This window comes from Enhydra lutris, unplaced genomic scaffold (genome assembly GCF_002288905.1).
Source record: "Enhydra lutris kenyoni isolate GAN:26980312 unplaced genomic scaffold, ASM228890v2 scaffoldscaffold43, whole genome shotgun sequence".
Classification (NCBI taxonomy): Eukaryota; Metazoa; Chordata; class Mammalia; order Carnivora; family Mustelidae; genus Enhydra; species Enhydra lutris.
In genome coordinates, this window is record NW_019154127.1 from 1410805 (window position 1) to 1435136 (window position 24332).

The 24332-nt window shown below is 36.9% G+C and overlaps 1 protein-coding gene across 1 annotated transcript; it reads right to left on the reverse strand.

The window, feature by feature from the left end:
- Positions 1-1861: 1861 nt before the first annotated feature.
- On the reverse strand, positions 1862-24072 carry LOC111155655 (keratin-associated protein 26-1). The gene is given in 3 exon segments (XM_022515949.1): positions 1862-2503; positions 2506-2549; positions 23889-24072. Coding segments are annotated over 3 exon segments (870 nt in total).
- Positions 24073-24332: the final 260 nt, after the last annotated feature.

Consider the following 24332-nt stretch of genomic DNA (forward strand, 5'->3'; position numbering starts at 1 on the left):
AGAATATCAATTACTACCAAACGTTTCTCTAACTCAATGTCCACATCTTCAAAATGGAGTTAATAACAATAGTATTTTCTCCATAGATCACTCTGAGGATCAAATGAGTTAGTCATAGTTTATGAAATATGGTTATTATGTAGTTGATGTTAACTTTTATCATTATCACAAGCCTACAGTCTTTATTATTATTATTATTATTATTACATATTATTACTTTCATTATCATTATTATTGGATCTCATCTAAAACCTATTGCATTTTGTAAGAGTACATGAGAAAGAAAGAAAGAAAAAAACACTAAAGGAGGCTTAAGTTTTAGGTTAGACAACTTGCTACAATCTGTATAAGTTATATATCAAACATAAACACACACACATATATATTATATGTTATATATAATATATATAATATATAAATTATATATATGTACTTATAAAATTTAGAGAAATTTAATATGTTGAGGACATTTCCTACCATCTACATAGGAAATAAGACTCCCAGAGAGGACATAAGTGTATGTACCATTAAAATTAGTTGGCATCCTAGAGAGAAGGGTGGGCTGTGGCTGAGACAGAGAAGAAATAGTTTTGTTTACAGTTTAGACTCCACAGTTTTACAGTTGAAGGTCATGGTTGTCAAGCTATTGACAACTTCTGAAAGCTTCTAAATTAGTCATTACCTCAATGAGAAAGGCTATAGATAATATGGAGAGTAAAGAAAAGTCTTTGGAATCCAACTCAACTGGGTCTTTGGGAAAGCTGTTTGTCCTATTGGACTTCTTTTTATCTGTAAAAAATGGGGAAAATAATATGCTTTTTTAGTTGTCTTTATAGAAGATTACTGATTATCTAGTGGTACGGTAGCATATTGAAAGTATCAGTATGGTAGATATGAGATATAGGTAGATATTGTAGGAAGAGCAAGTTCTCACTGAATATATGAAAGAACTGAAGTAATTAGTTACATACATATATAAAAGAAAGAAATAATTTCCAAGTGTTCTCTATATAAGAATCCATGAGGGAGTGAAGGAAGCACTTGTTAAGTTTAATTCAAGAGGAAAATATAATGTGCTTTCCACTAATCAGAATTAAAGTTTATGTAACCCCTTTGTGGTTTATACCATTAGGTAAGGTGAACATTGTAACTTGCTGATTTCCACCAAATGTTAAAGGACATATATCAAGTTGGTAGGTGATTCTCTTTCTATATTCCCTCTATCCCTACTGGCAATATTTCCTATAGTCAAGGCTCTCTACTCCTGAATCCCAGAATGGGAATTATTTTGGACATGAAATAATAATGTGTATGAGTGATAAACCATAGCGATTTCAAGCTCTTGGAATTTTGAAGTTCCAGGTTAGTGTGATAAAACACAGTCTGTTCTGACTAAAGAACCTTAATAATTCCCTGTTTAAGTGTTAGAAAGTGCAGATGCATATTTCATGTTCAACTGTTATAACATGTTCAATCAGGACCTTGAAAGTATCTATCTTGTTTGTTTTTTTTCAGACACTCTTTTTTAAAAAAATATATTTTGTTTAGTATAACTAAGAGTCTTTAACTTCATGAAGGATGATGAAGAATTGAAAAACTTTTTTTCTGAATTATTTGAAGTAAGTTTATTTAGAGATAACCATGAAAACAGTTTTTTTGTTAAGAATATGTTAATGACATAGAAATCAAGAAGCCTGGTAGCAATAATATTCCAGTAAATAAGCAAACAATTAAAATCACTGAGAATCTGATCAAGTAAGAATATAGTTAAAACAGTAACTGAACTGAAAGCATAATGATCCATCAACCTGAAGATGAAACTTCTTGACAAAGCTCTCTAGCAAGATGCTAGAATGACAATTCAGTATGATCTTCTAATAAATGGAGATTGCCAAGTCCCAAAGGAGCAAGCTGGATGGAAACTGTTGTATATGTAGTGAACAGGTTGAAACCTATTAGACACATAGTTCAGGGGTCTGAAGCTGCTGAACACATAACCAATAGGTTGAAAGTCGTAGGAGAGATATCTCAAAGGATGGCAGGCCCGGGACACACAATTCAGTGGTCGATACCCACAGAAGATGAAGTTCTGTGACTGACAGCCATAAGAGAGGTGGTTCTGGGGGTGGAAACGACTTGACAAGTAGTTCTGAGCTCTGTAATACATTGGTGGTTGACAGGATCTGGAGTGATAGCTAATGGGAAAAAAACTGATTCCTCTGCAGGGCCTCGAAGCATAGTATGTAGTAGAAGGGTAGCAGGAAATTTCATAGGTTGTGGACCCACAGCTGGATTTTCGGTAGCTGGAAGGTTTTCCACATGTCTTCAAGAAGTTGTCCAGGAGCCATGTTCTGTTTTGGCTGGGAAAGCAGAGACTATCACCACAGTTCATACCAGCAGTGTAGAAAGTAGTAGATGAAGTAACAGGAACGCGGCAGTGACTCCCAAGAGATGGAGAGCCATAGTTTCCAGAAGAGCAAATGTTGGATGTCATGGTAGAATCTGAAGTAAAGATTTCAGATAAGCAGCAAAGAGCACCTTGTCTAAATCTGCATGAAACTAGACCAGATTACTTATATACCTTGGTGGTACATGCCCAGACTCTCCTCCTACCCACATTTTAAATCAGTCAGCATCATAACATCTCATTAGTTCATTGTTGTGCTGCCTGGGAAAATGACTTCCCACTCTTCTATAAAATAAGTCCAGTTTACATGCCCTATGTATCTGCCATCCTAATCCGTCCTCTGTTATCAGGCTCGAGAATTCATGATGTAATCACCTGTGTACTTTGCCTGTTTTGCTTCTGTTCCCACCCCTCAATAATGCTTGATTAAAGGGAGTCCATTCGAAGAGATGTTTACCTCAGTCATCATCCACAGGAAAAAACATCGGAAGGCATAGTCTTCATCTTTGAAGAAGAGACCTAATGTTGCAATACTTGGAGGAAGTATTTAATGTACTGAAATAGATCCTACATATTAAAACTTATTGGATTTTCCAGATGGAAAACCTCATACTATTCCATATTTAAATACTCAGCTGAAAATCTAATTATGTGGTGTTGTTCTCTATGTATTTGTCCTGACAGTTAATTTCAGTTAAGCATCTTAAAGTATGTTTTAAAGAGTTTCACCTTGACAACTTGATATTCTTCATATGTAAAAGTTGAGTTTGATTTCTAAAGACTCAGGGAATGTTTGTGATATTTTGTGATATTTTGTGTAACACTCATGACATACTTTGTTTTACTAGCAAAAATATCATCCATGTCTGTTGGTGGCATTCAACTAAGAAGATAAACATGGTATCAGCTTGGGGCTCCTGGGTGGCTCAGTGGGTTAAGCCTCTGCCTTCGGCTCAGGTCATGACCCTAGGGTCCTGGGATCAGGCCCCACATCGGGCTCTCTGCTCAGCAGGAAGCCTGCTTCCCCCTCTCTCTCTGCCTGCCTCTCTGCCTACTTGTGATCTCTGTCTGTCAAATAAATAAATTAAATCTTTAAAAAAAAAGAAATATGTTTGAATAGTTCTTACTTGGACACCATGTAAGGAACAATCTCTGGGCCTTATTTTGGGTTGTTTTCCAAAGCTGTGAGTTAATTCTTACAGATATCTATTTCCTTGGGTTGGTAGTCATCCAGAACCAGAAATATCTCTTTTCAAGCTGCAACTCAGGAGGTAAAAAATGATGGATTTGGGAATAACTGGAGAAAGGTAAATATTCCAAGCAGCAATCTGATGATCCTTTTGGTGGATGCTTTCCTTTGGGGAACATGGCCTTACAGAGTCATGAATGACATCAGTAGCCATGAAGTCACTTCCCCTCTGCACAATCCTCTTTTCCCACCAATGCCCATTGTCTCTGTATTATCCACTGAAGGGTCTAGAAGACTGATTCATTTTCTTCCCCCCTGAGGAAAGATATTTTATAATGCTTATAGCTTTTCAAGTAAAAGTAAGGAGATCTCATACACCCATGCAAGCATACACAGGAGAAGTAGGAAGTTATGAGCACATTTGTGATACATATTTTTTTTTAAATGTTGTATTTTGTTTTTAAAAAAAACATCACAGAGAGCATGACCTTGGTGCAGATGGAATGTTAAGGTCTCTCTCCTGAATTTCAACTTTTTTTCTCTTTTGTTTCAGATAGTGGAGAAAGAAATATTTGATGTCTCATGTGGGGAATTTTCCAAGTCAGTATACTGCATTCTTCCTCAAAGAAAGCCTCAGATGACTTCCCGTTAGTGTAAGTCCTGTTATTGGTAAAAATAACAGAGGATATTGAGTCATCAAGAGCTGAGAGTTTGAGAAGTCTATTTGATAAATTGCTTATCTCCTCTAAGAGCTTTAAGCCTTTACAGATAAATGAAATCTTTTAAACTCTTATTTGCTTCCAAAAAAGATTTCTCCTCTCACCTTGATAACCCCCAACCAAAATAGTTTTTTGTGTGTGTCACACCTAAATTCCTCATGATTTAGTTCAAGATTCTCTTTACCTCTTTTGTTCCCTTCAAAGTTCAAAAAGAAGTGATAACCCAGTAGTCTATAAAGTCTCTTCCTCAGCATGTAGGCATGCTGCATATGAGTTTCAAAAAGATAACTAAAATCTTTCTTTTTAGTCCATAGTAAAAATAGATTTGGTCTTCATAGAACTGCTATTGAAATGTATTTGATAACTGGGACATGGTTGAGGCTACAGTTATCAAGCTGAATGTGATCCCATCACTAATCATCAGTAATTAAAATGTAAGTTAGATGTAGGACATGGAACTGAGAGAAGCCTGGTGTCACCAACTCTATATCACATTTTTATGACAAATGCAGGAGAGTATGATACACATACCTAACTAGCATGTACCCTAATTTATTATTTGTAATTCCTCTTGATGTCTACAGAGATTTTCTTCAAATTTGTAATAACTCTGTATACCCTCAAGAGCCTGAAATGGAAAAAAAAAATTGAGAAATTCTATCTTTTGTTAGAAATGATTGATTGAAGATATGATGAAATAGCACAAAATAATGAAAATCACATCAAGAGTTTTTTCATTCTCACATAATAGTCAATTAACACTTTCAATTAATTAATGAAATCTTATTTAGAGTCCCTAAGTCTAATACAGTCTCCATTTTTTCATTAGAGTTCATTAGAGTGAACTACTTTCATTAGAGTTTCATTAGAGTCCATTATACTGCTCCACAACACCCATATTTCAGTCTTATTTAAATATTCAAAATGTCCTAAACCCTGCTTTTTAAATCTCAAAAACTGCACAAGCTTCTCCCCTCTGGAACAACTTTCTCTGTTGTGCCTTCTGGGAATGATGGTACATTCTTTATTTTATTTTAGATACAGAATCACTATCTCAAAGATAATTCTAAGTGAAAATATATTTTTATTCACTTCCATGCATAATGTCTTAAACATTCCATTTGATTCTCTCTATGTTAATGTAAAAGTTGGAAGTCATTTTCAAATCGACCTAATTGTCCTGGTTGTATGCAGAGATAGGGAAAGACTCCATTTCCTCAATTCCTCACTTGTCCTTTCTTAGAAATACTGTTTTGGTCATGTGTATATCATCTTGGCCCAGAGCAAATAATGTTCATTCCAAGATTTCGTAGTTCTATCCAGGACATCACCACATCTTAATAAAATAGCCTAATAATTCTAAGGGAAAAAGCAGGCAAATAATATGAACTATGTGTCATTTCTGGAAGATAAATGCTCCCTAAGACTATTTTCTTCATTTTGCTTCCCTTCCTCCTTTTTCTTTCCTCTATAGAATTTTATTTTCAAATTAATTAATGCACTTATAATATTGAATCTATTTGTTTAAACCATCTCTATTGTGTAAAACTTAGACTTGTTCAAGGTCAGAGACTAGGTCTTATTCATATCAACATCACAAGTTGCCAGTTTCTTGAACACAATAGATGATCAACAAACATTTTTGAATCCTGAATAAATCTCATATTCTTTATACAGAGAAAATATTTGTCTTTAATTTCAGATACTTATTTGACATCTTGCCTTCAATGACTTTTCGTTCTTTTTAGCCAAATTTAGCATTCACAGTGGAGCTCTTGATTCCATTCCTCAAAATTTTCTCTCATGTTCTTTCCCATCTTAGTAAGTGAAAAATTATCTACCTGGTTTCTTAAGCTAACAATCAGTATATCAGCCTTGTTCTTGCCTTTCCCTTACCACTTACAAGCAATAAGCAAGTGCGGAGTTCCTCTAGTCTAAGTAGATCTCAACTGCGTCTGCTTCTACCATGTACGCGCTTCCTCGTTTCAGTTTTTCCAAGCTGTCGTCATTCCCACAATTCCACAACCTACTTACCTGCTTCCATTCCTTATCCTGCTAATTTGCCCCTTACATTACAGTCAGAGTGATATTTACTTATTTGTTCTCTAATACCTTCCCTTTCTTTGTGTAGCTCTAAATACCTGACCTACATAGCTTTCCTTCATTCTGAGGGATTTATTTTATTTCTTGCAAGGGAGATCTACTGGCGATAAATTCCCTCAGTTTTGTATCTGACCAAGTCTCCATTTCTCCTTCATTTTGAAAAATAATTTTGCTGTATCCAGAATTCTAGGTTGGTGCATTTTTTTCTTTGATACTCAAAGTATTTCACTCTACCCTTTTCTGGCTCGCACAGCATCTGAAGAGAAGTCTGCTGTATTTTTTATTCTTGTTCCTCTGTAGGTGAAGTGTTTTCTTTCCTTTGGACCCTTTTAAGATTTTCTCTTTCTATTTATTTTATTTTATTATTTATTTATTTATTTTGCAGATTGAATATATGTCTAAGTTGTAGATATCCTGGCATTTATCTGAAATATGTTCTCTGAGCTTCTTCAATCTGTGGTTTAGTGTCTTATCATTAATTTGGGGAGAATTCTCAGTCATTGTTGCTTCACATAATTCTTCTATTCCTTTCTTTCTTTTTTCTGGAATTTTCATTGCATGTATGTTATATCTGTTATAATTGTTCAACAACAACAGCTTCTAGGTTCGTTATATGACAGGCTGAAAACTGGAAGTCCAGAATAATATTTTTAGAACTAGTATCATTCTCTTATTTAAAACATTAATAATTTTTTTATTTCCTAGAATACAATGAAAAATGTACAACCCAAGACCTTGAATAGTCTATGCCTTGCCTTCCTCCACAAGCTCACATTCTACTGTCCACTTGTTTCTCAACACTCCAGCCACATCAATCTCCTCTCACCTTCTTGAACTTAGCAAACTCTTTCGACCTCTGCTGCTGGCACATAGTGTTTCCTATTCCTGCTCTATGCTTCCCTTTGCTTTTTGTACAGCTGCTTCCTTTTCACTTTCCAGGTGCTAGGACATCATTACTCAGAAAGGATCTCATGGCCCATCCAATCTCATCGGCAGCCCCTCCATCCAACTTTCACACTCTCTGTAACTGAGCTTAATTTCTTTCATAATACTTATTATGAGTTCTAATTATGCATTCAATTATTTATTTTTAAGTTCATTGATCATCAGCTTTACTAGATGTCAAGGTCCCTTAGAGCAGGAATCAGTCCTATTTACAATAAATACAATAGTACACGTCACATGGTTGCTAGCCAATAGATATGTTTTGAATATAACAATGAATGGAAAAAGTCATCTCTTCTTTAAAAAAATCTTTGTAATTTACTTTATATAACTATAGAACTGGAAAAATAACTTATATGAGTAATAGACTCATATAAGGTATGTACATAGCAAGTAAGTATGGATGTAGCAAAGCAATCTGAATGTTCCAGGGGATGACTGTAGCATTCCAAGACAGAGGTTTCCAGTAAATTGAAAGACATTTCACAGATGAAATGTGCTTTTTATATTTATTATCTAATCACATTTTCCCATATCAGCTTATATTTTGTAAATGGGAATGGAAAGAATCATTTCAAAATGGGTGGATGATAGAATTAGTGACATATTTCCTATGTTTACAAAGCATATTTATCATTTGTATAGACTCAGCCATTCAATTATGTTGAATTTCAATTCTCAGTGCTGTTGCTATTTGATTTTTTCCTTTTTTTTTTTCCTCCTTGGGTACGAGCAACAAAATCGAAATCACTGATATATCAAACTGTCAGCAGAGTGATGTTACCATTCAGCTACATATAAAAGGAGAAATAATACTGTTTTGAATTTATATTTGGACTCTCTCACTTATTAGTAATGAGATCTTAAGCTATAGGTTTAATCTTGCTGAGTCTGTTTCTTCATAAGTGAGGCAGAGGTAAGACTTCTCAACTTGTGACAAAGATTAGGGTTAATATCTATAAAATATCTGGCACTAGAAATGTGGAATAAATGATATATCTTTTTTCTATAATTTTACTTCCTTCCTTAATTTTTCTATAAATCATCAACGTTGCGTAAGGCAATTGACATAACCCAAGGGAATAACTAGACATAAAGTAAGGTACAGAAGAACAGGAACATTTGAAATGCAAGTAAATGATTGCAAAACAGGACGTAAGTTCTAGAACAGACAGATGTGGATTTGAATTTCAACTATTCCTTGAAACTTTATGTGTGTGTATTTATGCACACACAATGCACACACACACACTCTCTTAGGCAACTTGTTTGATTTTTCTGAACCCAAGTCTTTGGCTTATAAAAACAGTGATTTTTTTTAAGTTTTTTTTTTTTCATTTATTTGACAGAAAGAGAGAGAGTGAACACAAGCAAGAGTAGCTGTAAGCAGAGGAAGAGGGAGAAGTTGGCTCCCTGTTGAACAGGAAATCTGATGCAGGATTTCATCCCAGGAGCCCAGGACAATGGCCGGAGTCAAAGGCAGACGTTTATCCAACTGAACCACCCGGGCACCCCAAAACAGTGAGAGTTTTGGTATAAGAGTGCTGATGAAGAGTAACGTGGTAATATAAAGGACTGACATATAGTAGTTATTCTCTGTGTCCCCCATTCAATAGCAAATACGATGTCAGCATTGATTTAAAGTCAAACCATAATGTCTGCTTATGAACATCACATTGATTTGGTAAAGGGTTATGTTAGTGACATAGTACAGTCTTAAGCTGAGATGAACAACCAAGAAACTGGAATTTGAAATACAGTAATTTTAGGAAACAGGATTGCATTCCTGTAGTTACAGTGCAAGTTGAAAATAATACAGAGTGCAACAGGATTTGGTAAACCAAAGCAAGAACATCAAATATCTGAATTCTGCAAAATAAATGCAATCACATTTTTTTTTCAATGTTAGAACTTTAGAAATTATGGGGCAGGCGAGGCTTTTCTTTTTCTACCCAAATCTATCTCAAATTAGTCCCTGTTCTAAAAAATTATTAGATGCTCTACTAATTATATGTAGCCCTCTTCTTCATGAATACATGGTGGTATTGTATGTAACGCCTCTCCTGTGGTTATGTAAGGCGAAGGGACCGAGTTTCATACTTACCTAAAATGGATTGCAACTCCTAGGTCCATGTTGGTAGTCACAAGTCAAGTTTCTGGAGTTAAGTCTCTGCAAACTCTAAAGATTGCATAGAAAAGGACTTCTCTCCTGATCTCTTTCCTTGCTCAATATTGTTAGAAAAACAAGGATATGTTTAAATCATTATATATTTGGGGACTTATTTGTTATAACTCTTAACCTATTCTGACCAGTAGCATCCCACAGAGGTTATATTATCTGAAGGATCCTGAAGCCAAATCCCAAATGTAGCCATGTACTACATACATAGTTTGGTAATTACCAAGTCACATTGGTCCATATAGTTTAATGTTTTTTCAAGGTCATTTTAATGGATCATTTTCTTAAACTCTGGACAATTTCAATATTTTCCAAAATATTAATCTAGAATACAAAAATCATCAATGTTGCTTAAAGCAGTTGACTAAACCCAAGGACAACTTGACATAAAATAAAGTACACATAAATGATAATACATGAAAAGCATTATAAGTATGCCAAACTGCACTTTAATTAGGAAGAATATAGAGAAAAGGAGTTCCATCTGGGTAGAAATGATCAAACTTTTTTTTTTTTAAAGGAAGTGATAACTCCTGAAACAAAGAAAAGCATTATTGAAAAGATTTAGTATAGAATTAAAAGAGATCACATAACCCATTGATGTGAAACTGAATGATTTCTCAAAGACAACAAGCAGAAGGTTGTTTCCAATTATTCATGATAATCTTTAATAAGGATACTACCAGTTGCTCAAGGAAGAAAAGTATGGTTAAAACTTGATATATGTATAGTTTGGGGGTCTATAGCAGTTGGACATGTAGCTAAGAGGCTGGCCTTAATAAAGTAGGTAGTTCAGGGGCTGAGGATTATAGGAAAGGTACTTCAGAGGTTGGTGGTCCTAGATCAGGTAGCTCAAGGGTTGACAGACATAAATCAGGTAAACTCAGGAGTTGACAGTCATAGGAATGGTAACTTGGAAGATGTGAGCTCAAAGGTCATCTATAAGATGCTAGATGGCAAGAACTAGAAACACAGGATGTGAATGAAAGACAGTTATTTCCCTGATCAGATCTGTACACATTAGAAGCAATCAAAGAGCAGCTATAAAGGCAAATACACTGTCCTCACAACTGGTTGGTTGGTCACTCATAGGTTGGCCACAGAGCTCATGGCAGTAGTCATGAAATGTGTTGCTCTCCAGCTGCTACTAGAACAGAGGGCATCTCTACAGCTCACCTCAGTGGAGTAGAGAGCTCTGGGTGAGGTGACAGGACTTGGCCTAACTTCCCAAGAGAGTGAGACCCATAGATTCTGGAGAGGCAATTGTAAAATACAATGGAGTTAGAAGATCAGGCCTTACTTATTGCAAAGAACAGGTTGCTGAAGCATGACTGGTACTGGCTGAACTTACAGTTTATATATCATAGCTGTCAGGTGTTGGTTCCCTCTACAGTCTATCCTCTTGCTCATATTTCAAAACTATTTCTGTGGCATCTCATTGGAATATTTTTTAGTTGTCTACCAAGCAGTCCTCCCATCAACCTATAAAACATATATTATCTATTAACCTATTACACACACACACACACACACACATAATATATATATATATATATATATATATATATATTTCCAAGGTCAATCTTATCTCCCTTGCTCAATCTCTCTCCCAGTATGAATCAACTTATTCTTTAGAAATCATGTTTGTTTATAAGTCTTGACAATTCCTTGAAGTTGCTGTTAAAAACCTTCAAATGTATCCACATAATTGGGGAGAGTTCATTTATGGCTGTGTTTTTCATAAAACCAAAATATGTATATGTAAATACTTAACAATATTAATAATATATTTTTAAATGATAAATGTTGAAAATCCTTAATTTTGGCATTAAAATTTATTTTGTCTTCTTTGTAGACAACCCATATTTAAAATTGAATTCATCTTTTGGGAAACTTGACATGGATATCACATTCAAGCGTATCTTTCCCAGTGAAGAACAGTGACCTGGAAAGTTTGACGATCTTTGCTAAGATCCACACGCAGCAAGACTGTATGTCATTTTCTATCTTTTATTATCAAGAAACTTAAGATGTTAGCACACCTATTTTGATACATGCTATTTAAAAAAAAGGAGGTCATATCTCCTTGGATGCTTCCCCAAGTGAATTTCAGCACATTATTGCACATATAAAGAGAGCATTTACATTTAAAACATGTTTCCATATTAATATTTTTCAATGAGTATCTTCCACATACAAACACTTTTGAGTAATTTATATTTTATGATTATTAAAGAAAGACAATCTCTTAGGAGTGTCCTCGCTCCTAATTCTCAGAACTCTTGTGATCACCCTTCTGAATGGTGAAGCAACAAGAGCTAGCAAGGTAGTCAGAGCAAATACAGCCAGAACTCCTGAATCTGGCACTACCTAGTTCTAATGGCCTCACATTTGAGCTTCACTTTTTTCACATGCAAAATGGGCACTTTTAATGCTCTCTTATAGGATTTAATGCAAAGAAAATGTATGTGAAGGACCCTGACCATTGTCCACCCAGCACAGCTAGAGTGCAGTGGTTTTGTTGGTGGTTTTCACTCTGACTGAGACACAAGATACAGCAATCATGGTCAATGTGGATTTGACTGAGCCAGCTATCAGGTTGCTGACACACAGGATCTTTTGAAACTGTGGCTTGTGGAAGAGACAAACCTTCCCTGAGACGGGGGCATGCCTCAGTTATGAGTATACAAAATAGCTGAACTTCCCCGATGCTCTAAAAACCTCTCATGGCTCATTTAGGTGAATTTAGTGACTAGATGAGTCTCCTCCCCACTTGGGATATCAGAAAACTTATGCGGTGGCATTTGTACACATCTCCTTCCGTGTGTACACATTCAGAGGTCACATTTATATGGAATCCCTATAATATTGTAGTTATAAACACATTCTATGATCTTTGTATAGACTGGAAATGGAGTGAGTCAGGTTGTAATTCTCTTTACAGAGTAGGCAAGTGTCTGTTGTAACTAACAACATACTCTCCCTCCTTACATTAATGTTTAGAGAATTTTTTTTTAAGGCAAGAAAATCGACCATTTAATCTAGCAAATTGGTGACACAGGAAACATATCTTTTCTAATTCTGGAAAGTGATGTTGTCCAATCGTGTGTGAGCCTCAAACCAATAAATTTCCAAGATACACACAGAAGTTTAAGTATCTTCATGATTAATGCCACAGGGTGGATTTCCCCTTTACAATGATCAACAGCTAACAATGAAATTGTATTGTTGTGTTACTAGATAGAAGCTGTACTACATTATCACTCTCTATGGTTAATAAGAGACTCTTAATCTCAGGAAACAAACTGAGGGTTACTGGAGGGGAGGGCTGTGGGAGAGATGGGATGTTTGGGTGATGGACATTGGGGAGGGTATGTGCTATGGTGAGAAAAAAAATAAAAAATAAAAACAAATAAAAAAAATATTCTCTATGGTTAGAGCCCTGCTATCAGATACCTATAATATAATGAATTTGGCTTAATTGCACATATTTTTATTTATATGATTACATTTATTGTTATTACTACATTTTGTTATTCGGTTAATACACAAGACCTTATTTAATGGATTAAATGCTGACTTAGGGGTGCATGGGTGATGCTGTAGGTTAAGCATCCAATTCTTGATTTAGGTCAGGTTGTGATCTCAGGGTCATGAGATCCAGCCCCCAGTCAGACTCCAGGCTCAGCTGGGAGTTTCCTTGGGATTCTCTCTTTCCTTCTCCCTCAGCCTCTCCCTGGGCTTGTGCTTTCTCTTTCTCTCTCTCTCAAATAAATAAATCTTCAAAAAAATAATGCTGATTTTAATATACTTACATGTTTCTATGTGGATAAAATGTCACAAGTAACAAAAGAAGAGAAATATTGTTATCACTCCCCTGAGGCCACACAAATATAACAGGAAAACAAAAACAAAAATAAAAACAACTACGATTCATCACCCATTCAACTGCACTCTAAGATGAGTTTACTTAAGATTTAGAGAAGGTTAAATTTCTTTTTTTAATTTAATTTAATTTTATTTTATTTCTTTTCAGTGTTCCAGAATTCATTGTTTATGCACCACACCCAGTGCTCCATGCAATACGTGCCCTCCATAATACCCACCACCAGGCTCACCCAACTTCCCACTCCCTTCCCCTCCAAAACTTTCAGTTTATTTCTCAGAGTCCGCAGTGTCTCATGCTTTGTCTCCCCCTCCAATTTCCCCCAATTCTCTTCTCCTCTTCATCTCCCAATGTCCTCCGTGTTATTCCTTATGCTCCACAAGTAATTGAAACCATATGATAATTAACTCTCTCTGCTTGATTTATTTCACTCAGCATAATCTCCTCCAGTCCCATCCATGTTGATACAAAAGTTGGGTATTCATTCTTTCTGATGGAGGCATAATACCCCATTGTATATATGGACCATATCTTCTTTATCCATTCATCTGCTGAAGGGCATCTTGGCTCTTTCCACAGTTTGGCAACTGTGGCCATTGCTGCTATGAACATTGGGGTACAGATGGCCCTTCTTTTTACTACATCTGTATCTTTGGGGTAAATACCCAGTAGTGTAATTGCAGGGTCATAGGGTAGCTCCATTTTTAGTTTCTTAAGGAATCTCCACACTGTTTTCCAAAGTGGATGCACCAACTTGCATTCCCACCAACAGTGTAAGAGGGTTCCTCTTTCACCACATCCTCTCCAACACTTGTTGTTTCCTGTCTTGTTACTTTTGGCCACTCTAACTGGTGTAAGGTGGTTTCTCAATGTGGTTTTGATTTGAATCTCCCTGATGGCTAGTGATGATGAACATTTTTTCATGTGTCTGTTAGTCTTTCTTTTAATGGGAATATAGGAAAATTCTGGAGTTCTCCATCATTCCAGAAATGAGCAGAATGAGGAAATGGGTGCAGAGGAGCTGATTTGAGAAAGATATGTGATGTATGTGTCATTAAATAAGCTGCCATGTGACCAATCTTCACGGGAATATCATTAACTTATTTTGGAAATTAGTAAAGGGCTGTAGATAGCTTCTGGGCAGATGATGAGCAAACTAGTGGCAGTAGAAACTGCAATCAGATAAGACAATAATCCCCAGGGAATTAGCAGAAATAGCAGGGTGGTGCAGGATTTTCATAAATCACAGAAATGGCAAGAATTAGAGTCAATTATAGCCAAATATGGTAGGACAAAATTCTGTCTCTTACTGGAGCTCTGAATGTATTTCATTTCATGAATTTGAAAACGAGGAAAGACCTCAATACATCATCTTGTTTGTTTATTTTATTTAGTGATTTTTTCCCCTTCTATTTCATTCTGGATTGTTTTTATTGTTATGTCTTAAAATTTACTACTTTTTTTTTTTCTACAGGGTCTAATCTTCTATTAATACTATTCACTGTATTTTCTACCTCAGTCATTATAGTTTTTAATCTCTTCAAGTTTCATTTGGGTTTTATTTATCTCTCTCACTTTTCTATTTAATTTCTATTTCTATTTTTATTTATATCTCTCACTTTTCTATTTATATCTCTCACTTTTATTCTATTTTCTATTTTCCTTTAAGCTCTTAAACATATGGATTATAGGTATATTAACTGCTTTAACATTCTTATCTAAAATTCGGTCATTTGTGTCATTTCTGGGTAGTTTTGATTGATTTATCTTTCTCTTTCACTATAGGTCTTATTTTCTTGCTTCTTTGCATGTCTAATTTTTTTAAGATTTTATTTATTTACTTACTTTACAGAGAAAGTGTGTGTGTGTGAGTGGGTGAGGGGCAGAGGGAGGGGGAGAGAATCTCAGACTCAGAGCCCTATGTGGGACTCAGTCTCACGACCCTGAGGTCACTACCTGAGCTGAAATCAGGAGTCTGATGTTTACAGGTGCCATTCAGGCACCCCAGCATGTCTGATAATTTTTTATTGGTTGCCACATATTATGACTTAGCTGTCTGTGTATTGCACATTTTTGTATTCCTATAAATACTCTTGAGCTTTGTTCTGGGCCACATTTAAGTCACTAGGAAATAGTTTAATTCTTTGGGTCTTGCTTTTAAGTGCTATTAAGTGGGACTAATGCAGGATTCATTTGGAGCTACTTTTGTCCCAGTACCAAGGGAAAAATCATTTTGAGTTCTCTACCAGTTTTCTGCTCTGGCGTGAACATAAGCTAAAGCCAGCCCTCTGTGAGATCTGGATATTCTCCCCTACTTTGTTCAGGTGGTCCCTGAAGTTTCACACAGTGTTCCCACATGCATGAACTGATCAGTAAGCTTCTGTAATGGATTTGCTGTGCACTCTGCAGATCTCCGGAACTTTTCTTTCTGTTTAATACTTTTCCTCTCTTTTAGGGATCACTGCCCTTTCTACCTACTGTGAGATATCTTGAAAAAACCCATGTTTTAATGTTTTTCTTGGTCTTGTGAACATTTTAATGGAAGAATAAATCCTGTCCCCATTACTCCATCTTGGCTGGAAGCAAAAGTCCAAATTGTCTCATCTGAACCCCTGCTTTCATATAGATAAATAATACATAAAGAAATCAATTTAACTTCTTTTTGAATATATTTAACTCATACTTTATCACTCTTATACCCTTATAGTGATATTTCCCTTTGCTGTAAAGATCTTATTTATGTCTAACAATCATTATTCCTATTTTATTTTAAGGCCTTTTTTTTTTCTTTCATGTGTGGTCAATTTGAACAAAAAGAACAATTTCTCAAGACACCTTTCATAAAAGAGAAATAAGTTCATTTCCACTTTAGGCCAAACAAACCCCACATTTTAAACTATATGCATAAATATTTTAAAATGCTTTTAAGCACTTTAAAATACACACACATACACACACATTATTCTCAAGCAGTTTCTTTTCTTTTTTTTTCCCCCAAGTAAAATAAGTAACAATACTCTGCCAAGGGTCTCTTGGAAGACAGAATCTAAAAGGAATATAATTTCTCAGATAACAAATATTTAATTCCCTATTAATACTATCCAGAATGACATTGCCACTGTATAATTCTACATAGGCATTCTGTGGTTTTCTATGTCCTTGAAAATTTTCTCTGTTTTTTCACAAAAGTCCCTATTCAATATGCCAAACATGATATCACATCAAGAATCAAAACCAGGGGCTCCTGGATGGCTCCGTGGGTTAAGCCTCTGCCTTCAGCTCGGGTCATGATTCCAGGGTCCTGGGATGGAGTCCCACATTGGGCTCTCTGCTCAGCAGGGAGCGTGATTCTTCCTCTCTCTCTGCCTGCCTCTCTGCCTACTTGTGATCTCTGTTTGTCAAATAAATAAATAAAATCTTAAAAAAAAGATAAAAAACCAATAAACAATTATGATGTAAGTGTAAGTTTAATATTAAGAATACTTTAGTGAGTCTTACCAGAGCAACACTTTTCTAAAAACAAATGCCCAATGAATCTGCAAGTTAAAATGTGACATGCTCATGTGGATTATATATATTCCCCACAGGGAACATGCCAGATATAACTGGAGCCTCTTCCCATTCCAGAAAGCAAGAAATGCTCAAAAACAAAAGTAAACTAAACAGTTACAAGGTATATAAAAAACACAGAAAGTCAGCTGAAATAGCTCTTCATGACCAACTGTGGAACAGTTCAAATAACAAAATAAATAACATTAAATTGTATCCCAAAGTATAAAATAGGTAGACTCATCCACACTGATATGGATAATAAATCATAAATATTAAACATAAATCAATCATTGTATAAATAAGAAATAGGAAAGAAAAAAGAAAAAAAGAAAAAGAAAAGGGGGGGGGGTCCCTGGGTGGCTCAGTCATTAAGTGTCTGCCTTCGGCTCGGGTCATGATTCCAGGGTCCTGGGATCGAGCCCTGCATCAGGCTCCTTGATCAGCAGGAAGACTGCTTCTCCCTCTCCCACTCCCCCTGCTTGTGTTCCCTCTCTCTCAGTGTCTCTCTCTGCCAAATAAATAAGTAAAATCTTAGAAGAAGAAGAAGAAGAAGAAGGAGGAGGAGGAGGAGGAGGAGGAGGAGGAGGAAGAGGAGGATGAGGAGGAGGAGGAGAAGAAGAAGAAGGAGAAGTAGTAGGGGAGAATAGACAAATATCCTATGCAGAAAGATTCCAAGTAATAAATGTACATGCTTCTCTCTCTCTCTTTTTTTTAAGATTTTATTTATTTGAGAGAGAGAGAGAAAGAACATGCAGGAAGGGTGGCAGAGGGAGAGGGAGAAACAGGCTGAGCAGGGAGTCCTATGTGGGGCTCAATCCCAGGACCCTGGTATCATGACCTGAGCCAAAGGCAGGTGCTTAACTCACTGAGCCACCCAGGTGGCTCCATGCTTCTCCTTTAAAAATAGTGGAGTATAACTTCCTCTTAACACAGTCTACATATAGTGACTTCCTATCAAAGAGCATAGTTTAGATAGGTGGAAAAACAAGTACTTTACAGAGGAGAATCCTTAAAAACACTACTTCAGCCAAGTGATCAAGGTTAATACCAATAATGATAAGTCATATTGATTATATGCACTCTTGATATGGAATTTTACATCTGTAGTGTTTCTCCTTAAAACCCATAATCCCAGGCTAATCCTGAGGAAAAAAAAAAATGTCAGGCAAATCTAAGTTGAGAATATCCTACAAAATTCCTGATCTGTACTCCTCAAAACTCTCAAGGGCATCAAAAACAAGACAAATTTAAAAAACTGTCACAACCAAGAGTAGCCCAAGGAGACACAATGATTAAATATAGTGTGATATTCTGAATGGGATCCTAGAACATAAAAAGAACATTAGATAAAAATAAGGAAGTTTGAGCAAAGTATGCACTTAACTTCATAATAATAAGTCAACATCAGTTCATTAATTGGGACAAATGTAAACACTAATGTAAGCTCTTATTAATGGAGAGGCTACTATGTGTGGTGTATATGCAACTTTCTGTAGTACCTTCATCACTTTTCTATAAATCTGAAACAATTCTAAAATAAAAGATTGATTTAAAATGCAAACCGCAGGCTAAATTCTTTACTACTGAAAAATCAAAGAGATTTGTTTATTTCATCTCTTTATCAGTTTATGCCATAGGCTTTAGGGATTTCTTTTGTCAAATAAGCCCCCATTTAATAACTTACATTGTGCTACCATTCAGATACCAAAATAAAGCACTTTCTCATATTTGCCTTATTTAATTTTTGTAGCAGCTTTCAGAGGCAGGATGACAGGTTTGTTTCCTTGATGAGAAGATAAATTTAAAAATGCATTCAATTTGTCCAAGTCATAGAAACAAAGCTGAGTCTCGAAGCCAGCTCTTATGAACTCTTACCCAACATTTCTTGGTATTTCCCTCAAGAACAACTAAACCATTATTAAAGATTATTTTTTCCTTTAACTATGGTCAGAAAGCAAAATAATATGTTACAATACTGGTTTTGAATGTTAAATAGCACCATTTTAGCCTGAAAAATGAAGATTATATACTTTTCTAGGTGGCCCCCCAATATCACTCTACTTACACTCTAGCAGTAAGAATAGAAGAACTGATTGTAGCTTTGCTTATATTTTATTTCTTAGGAATACAATGGATTTCTTGGTGAGAAACCTTGTTTTTAAGCTCCCAATATACCACCTGGCTGTATCCAAGCAAAGAAGAATTTAACATTTGCTAAATTTACGATTATATTTGTGATGGATGAACAATAGATGGAAACACACCATTGGAGAGTGTATTTTAATGTCTTCATGAGTTTTGGAAGTTGTTACTTAAAAAAACACAAAAAACACAAAAAACACACTTTTTGACTGATTATAGAAAACCAATGCATTGCCAGAAAGTCTAGATGAGACTCTTATGACATCCTCTTTACCAACACATGTGACAAATTTACCCATACTAAAGAACAAAACACTGAAAAAAATATAACCCTCTGTACATAATATATACTCCTCTGACAAAGTCTATTTCTTTTTTTTATTTATTTTCAGCATAACAGTATTCATTGTTTTTGTACCACACCCAGTGCTCCATGGAGTCCGTGCCCTCTCTAATACCCATCACCTGGTTCCCCCAACCTCCCACCCCCCCACCTCTTCAAACTCTAAAGTGTGGTCATTCACATTTACAGCAACTTAATCCTCAAACCAGAGTTAAGAATTTCTGTGCACAGGCTTGTCTAGTCAAGGTCAGGGCAGGGGCGGGGCGGGGGGGAGAGGGGTGGGCAGTGTGTGCGGAAAAGACCATGATCTGTCAGAAGCAATTCATACTGTTGAGGGCCAAAGTCAGAATCATGCCCTTGGGTGACAGGGGCACTATATAAACACCCAGAATGCATACTCTTCAGTAATTGGTACAATTAATTCTAAAATACTACTTTGAAAATAACTTGAACATATTTTCCTCAGTTGCAGAAGAGTTGATAGAATTTCAACACATATTAATTTATTCTGAGGGATTTATGCATACATTTTATTCAATAATCACTGATGGCTCTTTCACACCCACCCCCACCATGTTTGTTTAGCAGTTTTTATGCTTTTAATCATAATGGCTGCTTGGAGACTCATCAACAAGATTACCCAACTTTAGTTACCTGCCATCTTTGAGAGCTATGATCAAATAAAATAAACCCTAAGTACTGTCCTCATCACTGGAAACCTGTGAACTTACCACTGAATGAAACTTAATCCCTTCTGGTCCTATGCCCATGAGACCCTCAGAATTAGGGTTAGAGAGTGACTTTAATCAGAGTAGTTCGAAAAAAAAAAAAAAAGTAGGATGACCACATCCAAAAGGATCCAAAGAAAACAATACATCATAGTACCTGACACAACTTTGAAATGAATAAGACTGAATACAACTATGAACAAGTCAAAAAATCACTCAGGTTACATTTGCCATTCTTAAGCCAGTGGACAAGCCCTCTCATTAATTAAAAACGTTAAAAATTCAGTATAATCAGCAAATGAATGTTAGCAACAGCCATATTTATAGTACCTGAGAAAACTCATTTAGTAGGAGTTAAAGCAAGTATTTTCTCACATGTTAGAAGACATGCAAACAAAAATTGAGTTAGAGATTGTAATCTTCAGGAGCATCTTGAAACAACTGGTTCCAAAAGGAAAGAAAAAAACAACAACAAATGATCGATCTATCACCTATCTTCAGATAAGTTTTATAAGTGATAGATGGAAAGACATTTTTAGCAAAAAATCTCAATCTTAATATTGGTTCTGCTTGATTAAACTTACTGGAGGATAACAATGCCAAGAGCTTTAGAAGGGACACAAGCTTTAGAAATTACCAGATACATAGGTCAGAGGTCTAAAGTTACTGGACAGTAAGGTTAGTGGTTGGCCACTGCTATGCATAAATCAATTATTCCAACAACAGAGTCATAGATCAAAGGGAAGCTACTACCAGATATATAGTTGGAGACCTAGAAGACACGGGGGAGAGAGATCAGGGAGTGGCCACTATTAATTGGGACCTTGAACATCAGGTGTATGTTGGTGTATTGGTTCACATAGTCTCCTTAGGAGCTTCCCAGGTGTAATCTAAAAGTGGGCCCCATACTTGGAGGGCAGGAAGAGACTGAAGAAAGAGGCACAACACTCCAGATTGGTAGGTGTCAGGTTTAATAAGCAAGAGAACTTACCAGGCTTGTCTTGGGCAATTACCAGAAGAGTAGATTCTCTGTACCTACCCACAAAATTTTTAATTTATACTGAGGTTTTAATTGAGCTCATTCATGTATACCCTTTAGATAGTCTCAACACCACATTTCTATCTCAAGGTTGTCCTTGGGGCAGCTTCTGGGAGCAGGGAAGGCAAGCAGAATGCACATTCCAAAAATAGAGGAGAGGGTGAGGAGCCTCCAATTTCCTGGATCTAGCTCACAAGTCAACTGGCAGTCATGACTCCTTGATGACCTCCCCTCAACACTCTATCTCTCTACAATGTCTCATGCTCTTCTCTTCTGCAATGAGCTGTTAGCAAAGAGTTCAACTAGCATGGAGATGGCTCATTTGGTGATTATCTGGTGCATTAGAGACAGAAGTCACAGGAACAATACAGGCACAAGCAAAACAAAACACAGGTTAAGATGATAATTCTCAAACTTAGTGACAATTTTTCTGCCATGAGCCTCATGATCCAAATCATTGATTTATTAAGTTCCCTAGGCTGGGGACCAGATTACTCAGGGCTTTCATTTGTGCTTTCATATGATTTAATAAAGACAACACATTAACAAACTCACCGGTATAAACACAACACACTCGGTTTGGATAGTGGCAGAGATGCAAGGAAGCAGTGATAATATCCAAGACCATTCTATTTTGGAGAACAGCTTTTCTCTTAAAGACATTTCAGTGTTCAATAAGGACATGCTTTTTTGACTATCATTCAAGGGTTGCTAGATGAATTTGGTAAGGGCCAGGCCCCTGGAGGTAACAGAGGTGGCAGCAAAATGATTTTACCTATGAGAATTAGAATATGTCCATATATAGCTTTGAGGAGAAGGAGGTTGACATCTTTAGGAACTTGACTTGGTTGTATATATCATACATGTTGTCAGGGGAGGTAGCACAGTCAGGCATGAGGAGATGAGGGTGGGTATGCCAGACCAGAATTCCCACCTTTTCCCTCTTTTAATGGTGTTTGTTCCACTTTAGGTATAATGTTTCAACAGTTATCATTTGCAATGGGACAATGGGATCTCAGTGGAGTTTCAGTAGTACCTTTTCTTTCAGAGGCACAAAAGTAGCTCACCCATGCCAGTGGGATGTCCATTGTGAATTCTAGTAGATGTTTCCTTTCCCAGGTGTAATAGGGCTTGGTGTTTTCAGCGGGATAACACATTGATCCATTGAGAGATTCAAGGAAATGGATATTTGCTGCCATTTCCATATCTTTATGGTCCTGGATGCTTTGGCAAGAGTCCCCCCCTGTCTAGCATATGGGACAACAGGCCTACTGGCTGATCATTCAAATGTATCAAAGCCTGGGATAGTACTTTAGTTCACCCTGCTGAAGTGGTTTTACCTGTTAGTAATTTAATCTGGTGTATGTGTGTTTGTTTAAGTAATCTCTACACCCAATGTGGGGCTTAAATTTATAACCCTGAGATGAAGAGTTGCACACTCCACTGACTGAACCAGTCAGGTGCCCCTTAATCTGCTGTTTTAATATTCCATTATTTCTTTCTTCCAACTTTGCTTCTTACAAGTTATAAGGGAAATAGAACCTCCATTCTGTCTTTTGTTCTTTGGCCATTCTTGTGTATTGCGACCTTTGAAATATGACCCCCACTCACTATCTCCTTGATGAGGGTATTTGGACGCACTACTCAGTTCTTCTAACCCCCTAAGAGCAACAAGGGGACGCTTAGGTTAGGCCAGATGCAGTGTCCACACAAACTAGGGCATATTTAGAACCCTCACTCAGAGAGATGGGGTCAATATAACCAATCTGCCAGTTCTTCCCTAGTTGGAAACTCTGGTAGGTGGCCTTAGATTTTTTTCGGCAATTGCCTTGGGCATTTGTTTAGAACACACACAAGGGGCGCCTGGGAGGCTCACGTGGTTGGGCGTCTGCCTTTGGCTCTGGTCATGATCTCCAGATCCTGGGATCAAGTCCGGCATTGGGCTCCCGCCTCAGGCAGTCTGCTTCTCTCTCCCTCTGCCTTTCCCCTGCTCATGCTCTCTCTCTCTGTATCTCTGTCTCAGTGAATAAATAAAATCTTAAAAAAAAAAAAAACACACACACATGAAATGCTGTTACTGCATTAACCAACTCATTGTATTTCAAGGCCATCCAGCATCTTTGGCAATACACCATCCTACTCAGGTATTGCAGTAGCCACTCTTTTTGGGTATCCAATCTGCTGTATCTACTACAGGGTCAGTTGTTAGGGCTTATGCCCTAACCGAGAGATCAGCTTCCTGATTGTGAGGGGGTGTCAATGTCTTCAGAGCTGGGACATGGAGGAAAGTAAGGATGGCTTCAGGCTTAATGTAAATGTACCTCTGCATATCTGGATCCCACAAGGGCTCATTCATGAATCATCCATCCCTTGGCTTCTCATTATCCAAGCCATAGGGTTAATCTCTTTAAAACAGCCCAACTATCAATGGGAAGAGTTAATGACTAGAGCTCATGAGTGATCACCAGCCAAACCACTCTGAGTTCAACCTGATGGCTGTTGTGGTTGCTCCTTCCTAAGAGGCTCCACCTAGAGGAGAACTGTGTACATTGCGAGAAGCTCTTGCTCTGGGGTCCTGTGGGGGTTTTGTCCCCTTCCAGAGTTGGGACCATAATCCTTGGGACACTCTCCCCTTCTTTTGTCTCTGCCACAGTACCTGATCCATAAACTTTGCGAGTTACAGAAACCTCTAATTTAAATGGTAGCCCTGTTTGGGAGACACCCAGATCTTCAGACTGCTTCATTAGTAGTTTTGCTTTCTTGAAGGCAGCCTGCTGCTGTGATCCCCAGTCCCACATGTCCCTTTCTTCTCCGAGAGGCGTAAGGGACAAAGGCACCATGCCAGGGAAGGAATAAGAGTTATTTAAAAGCCCCAAACCCCTACAAAATCTTGCATCTCCCTTATATTCTTAGGGGTTGGAGAGGTTTGAATCTTGTCAAATACAGCATCTGGAACGACATGGATCTTCCATGACCAAATGACAACCATAACTTTATAGTCATGCCTGGGCCTTGAATTTTCTGTGGGTTCACCACCCATTCATATTCTTGCACATGTGCCAACAAGCAAAAGTGCACGGTGTCTTGCAGCAAAAGCAAG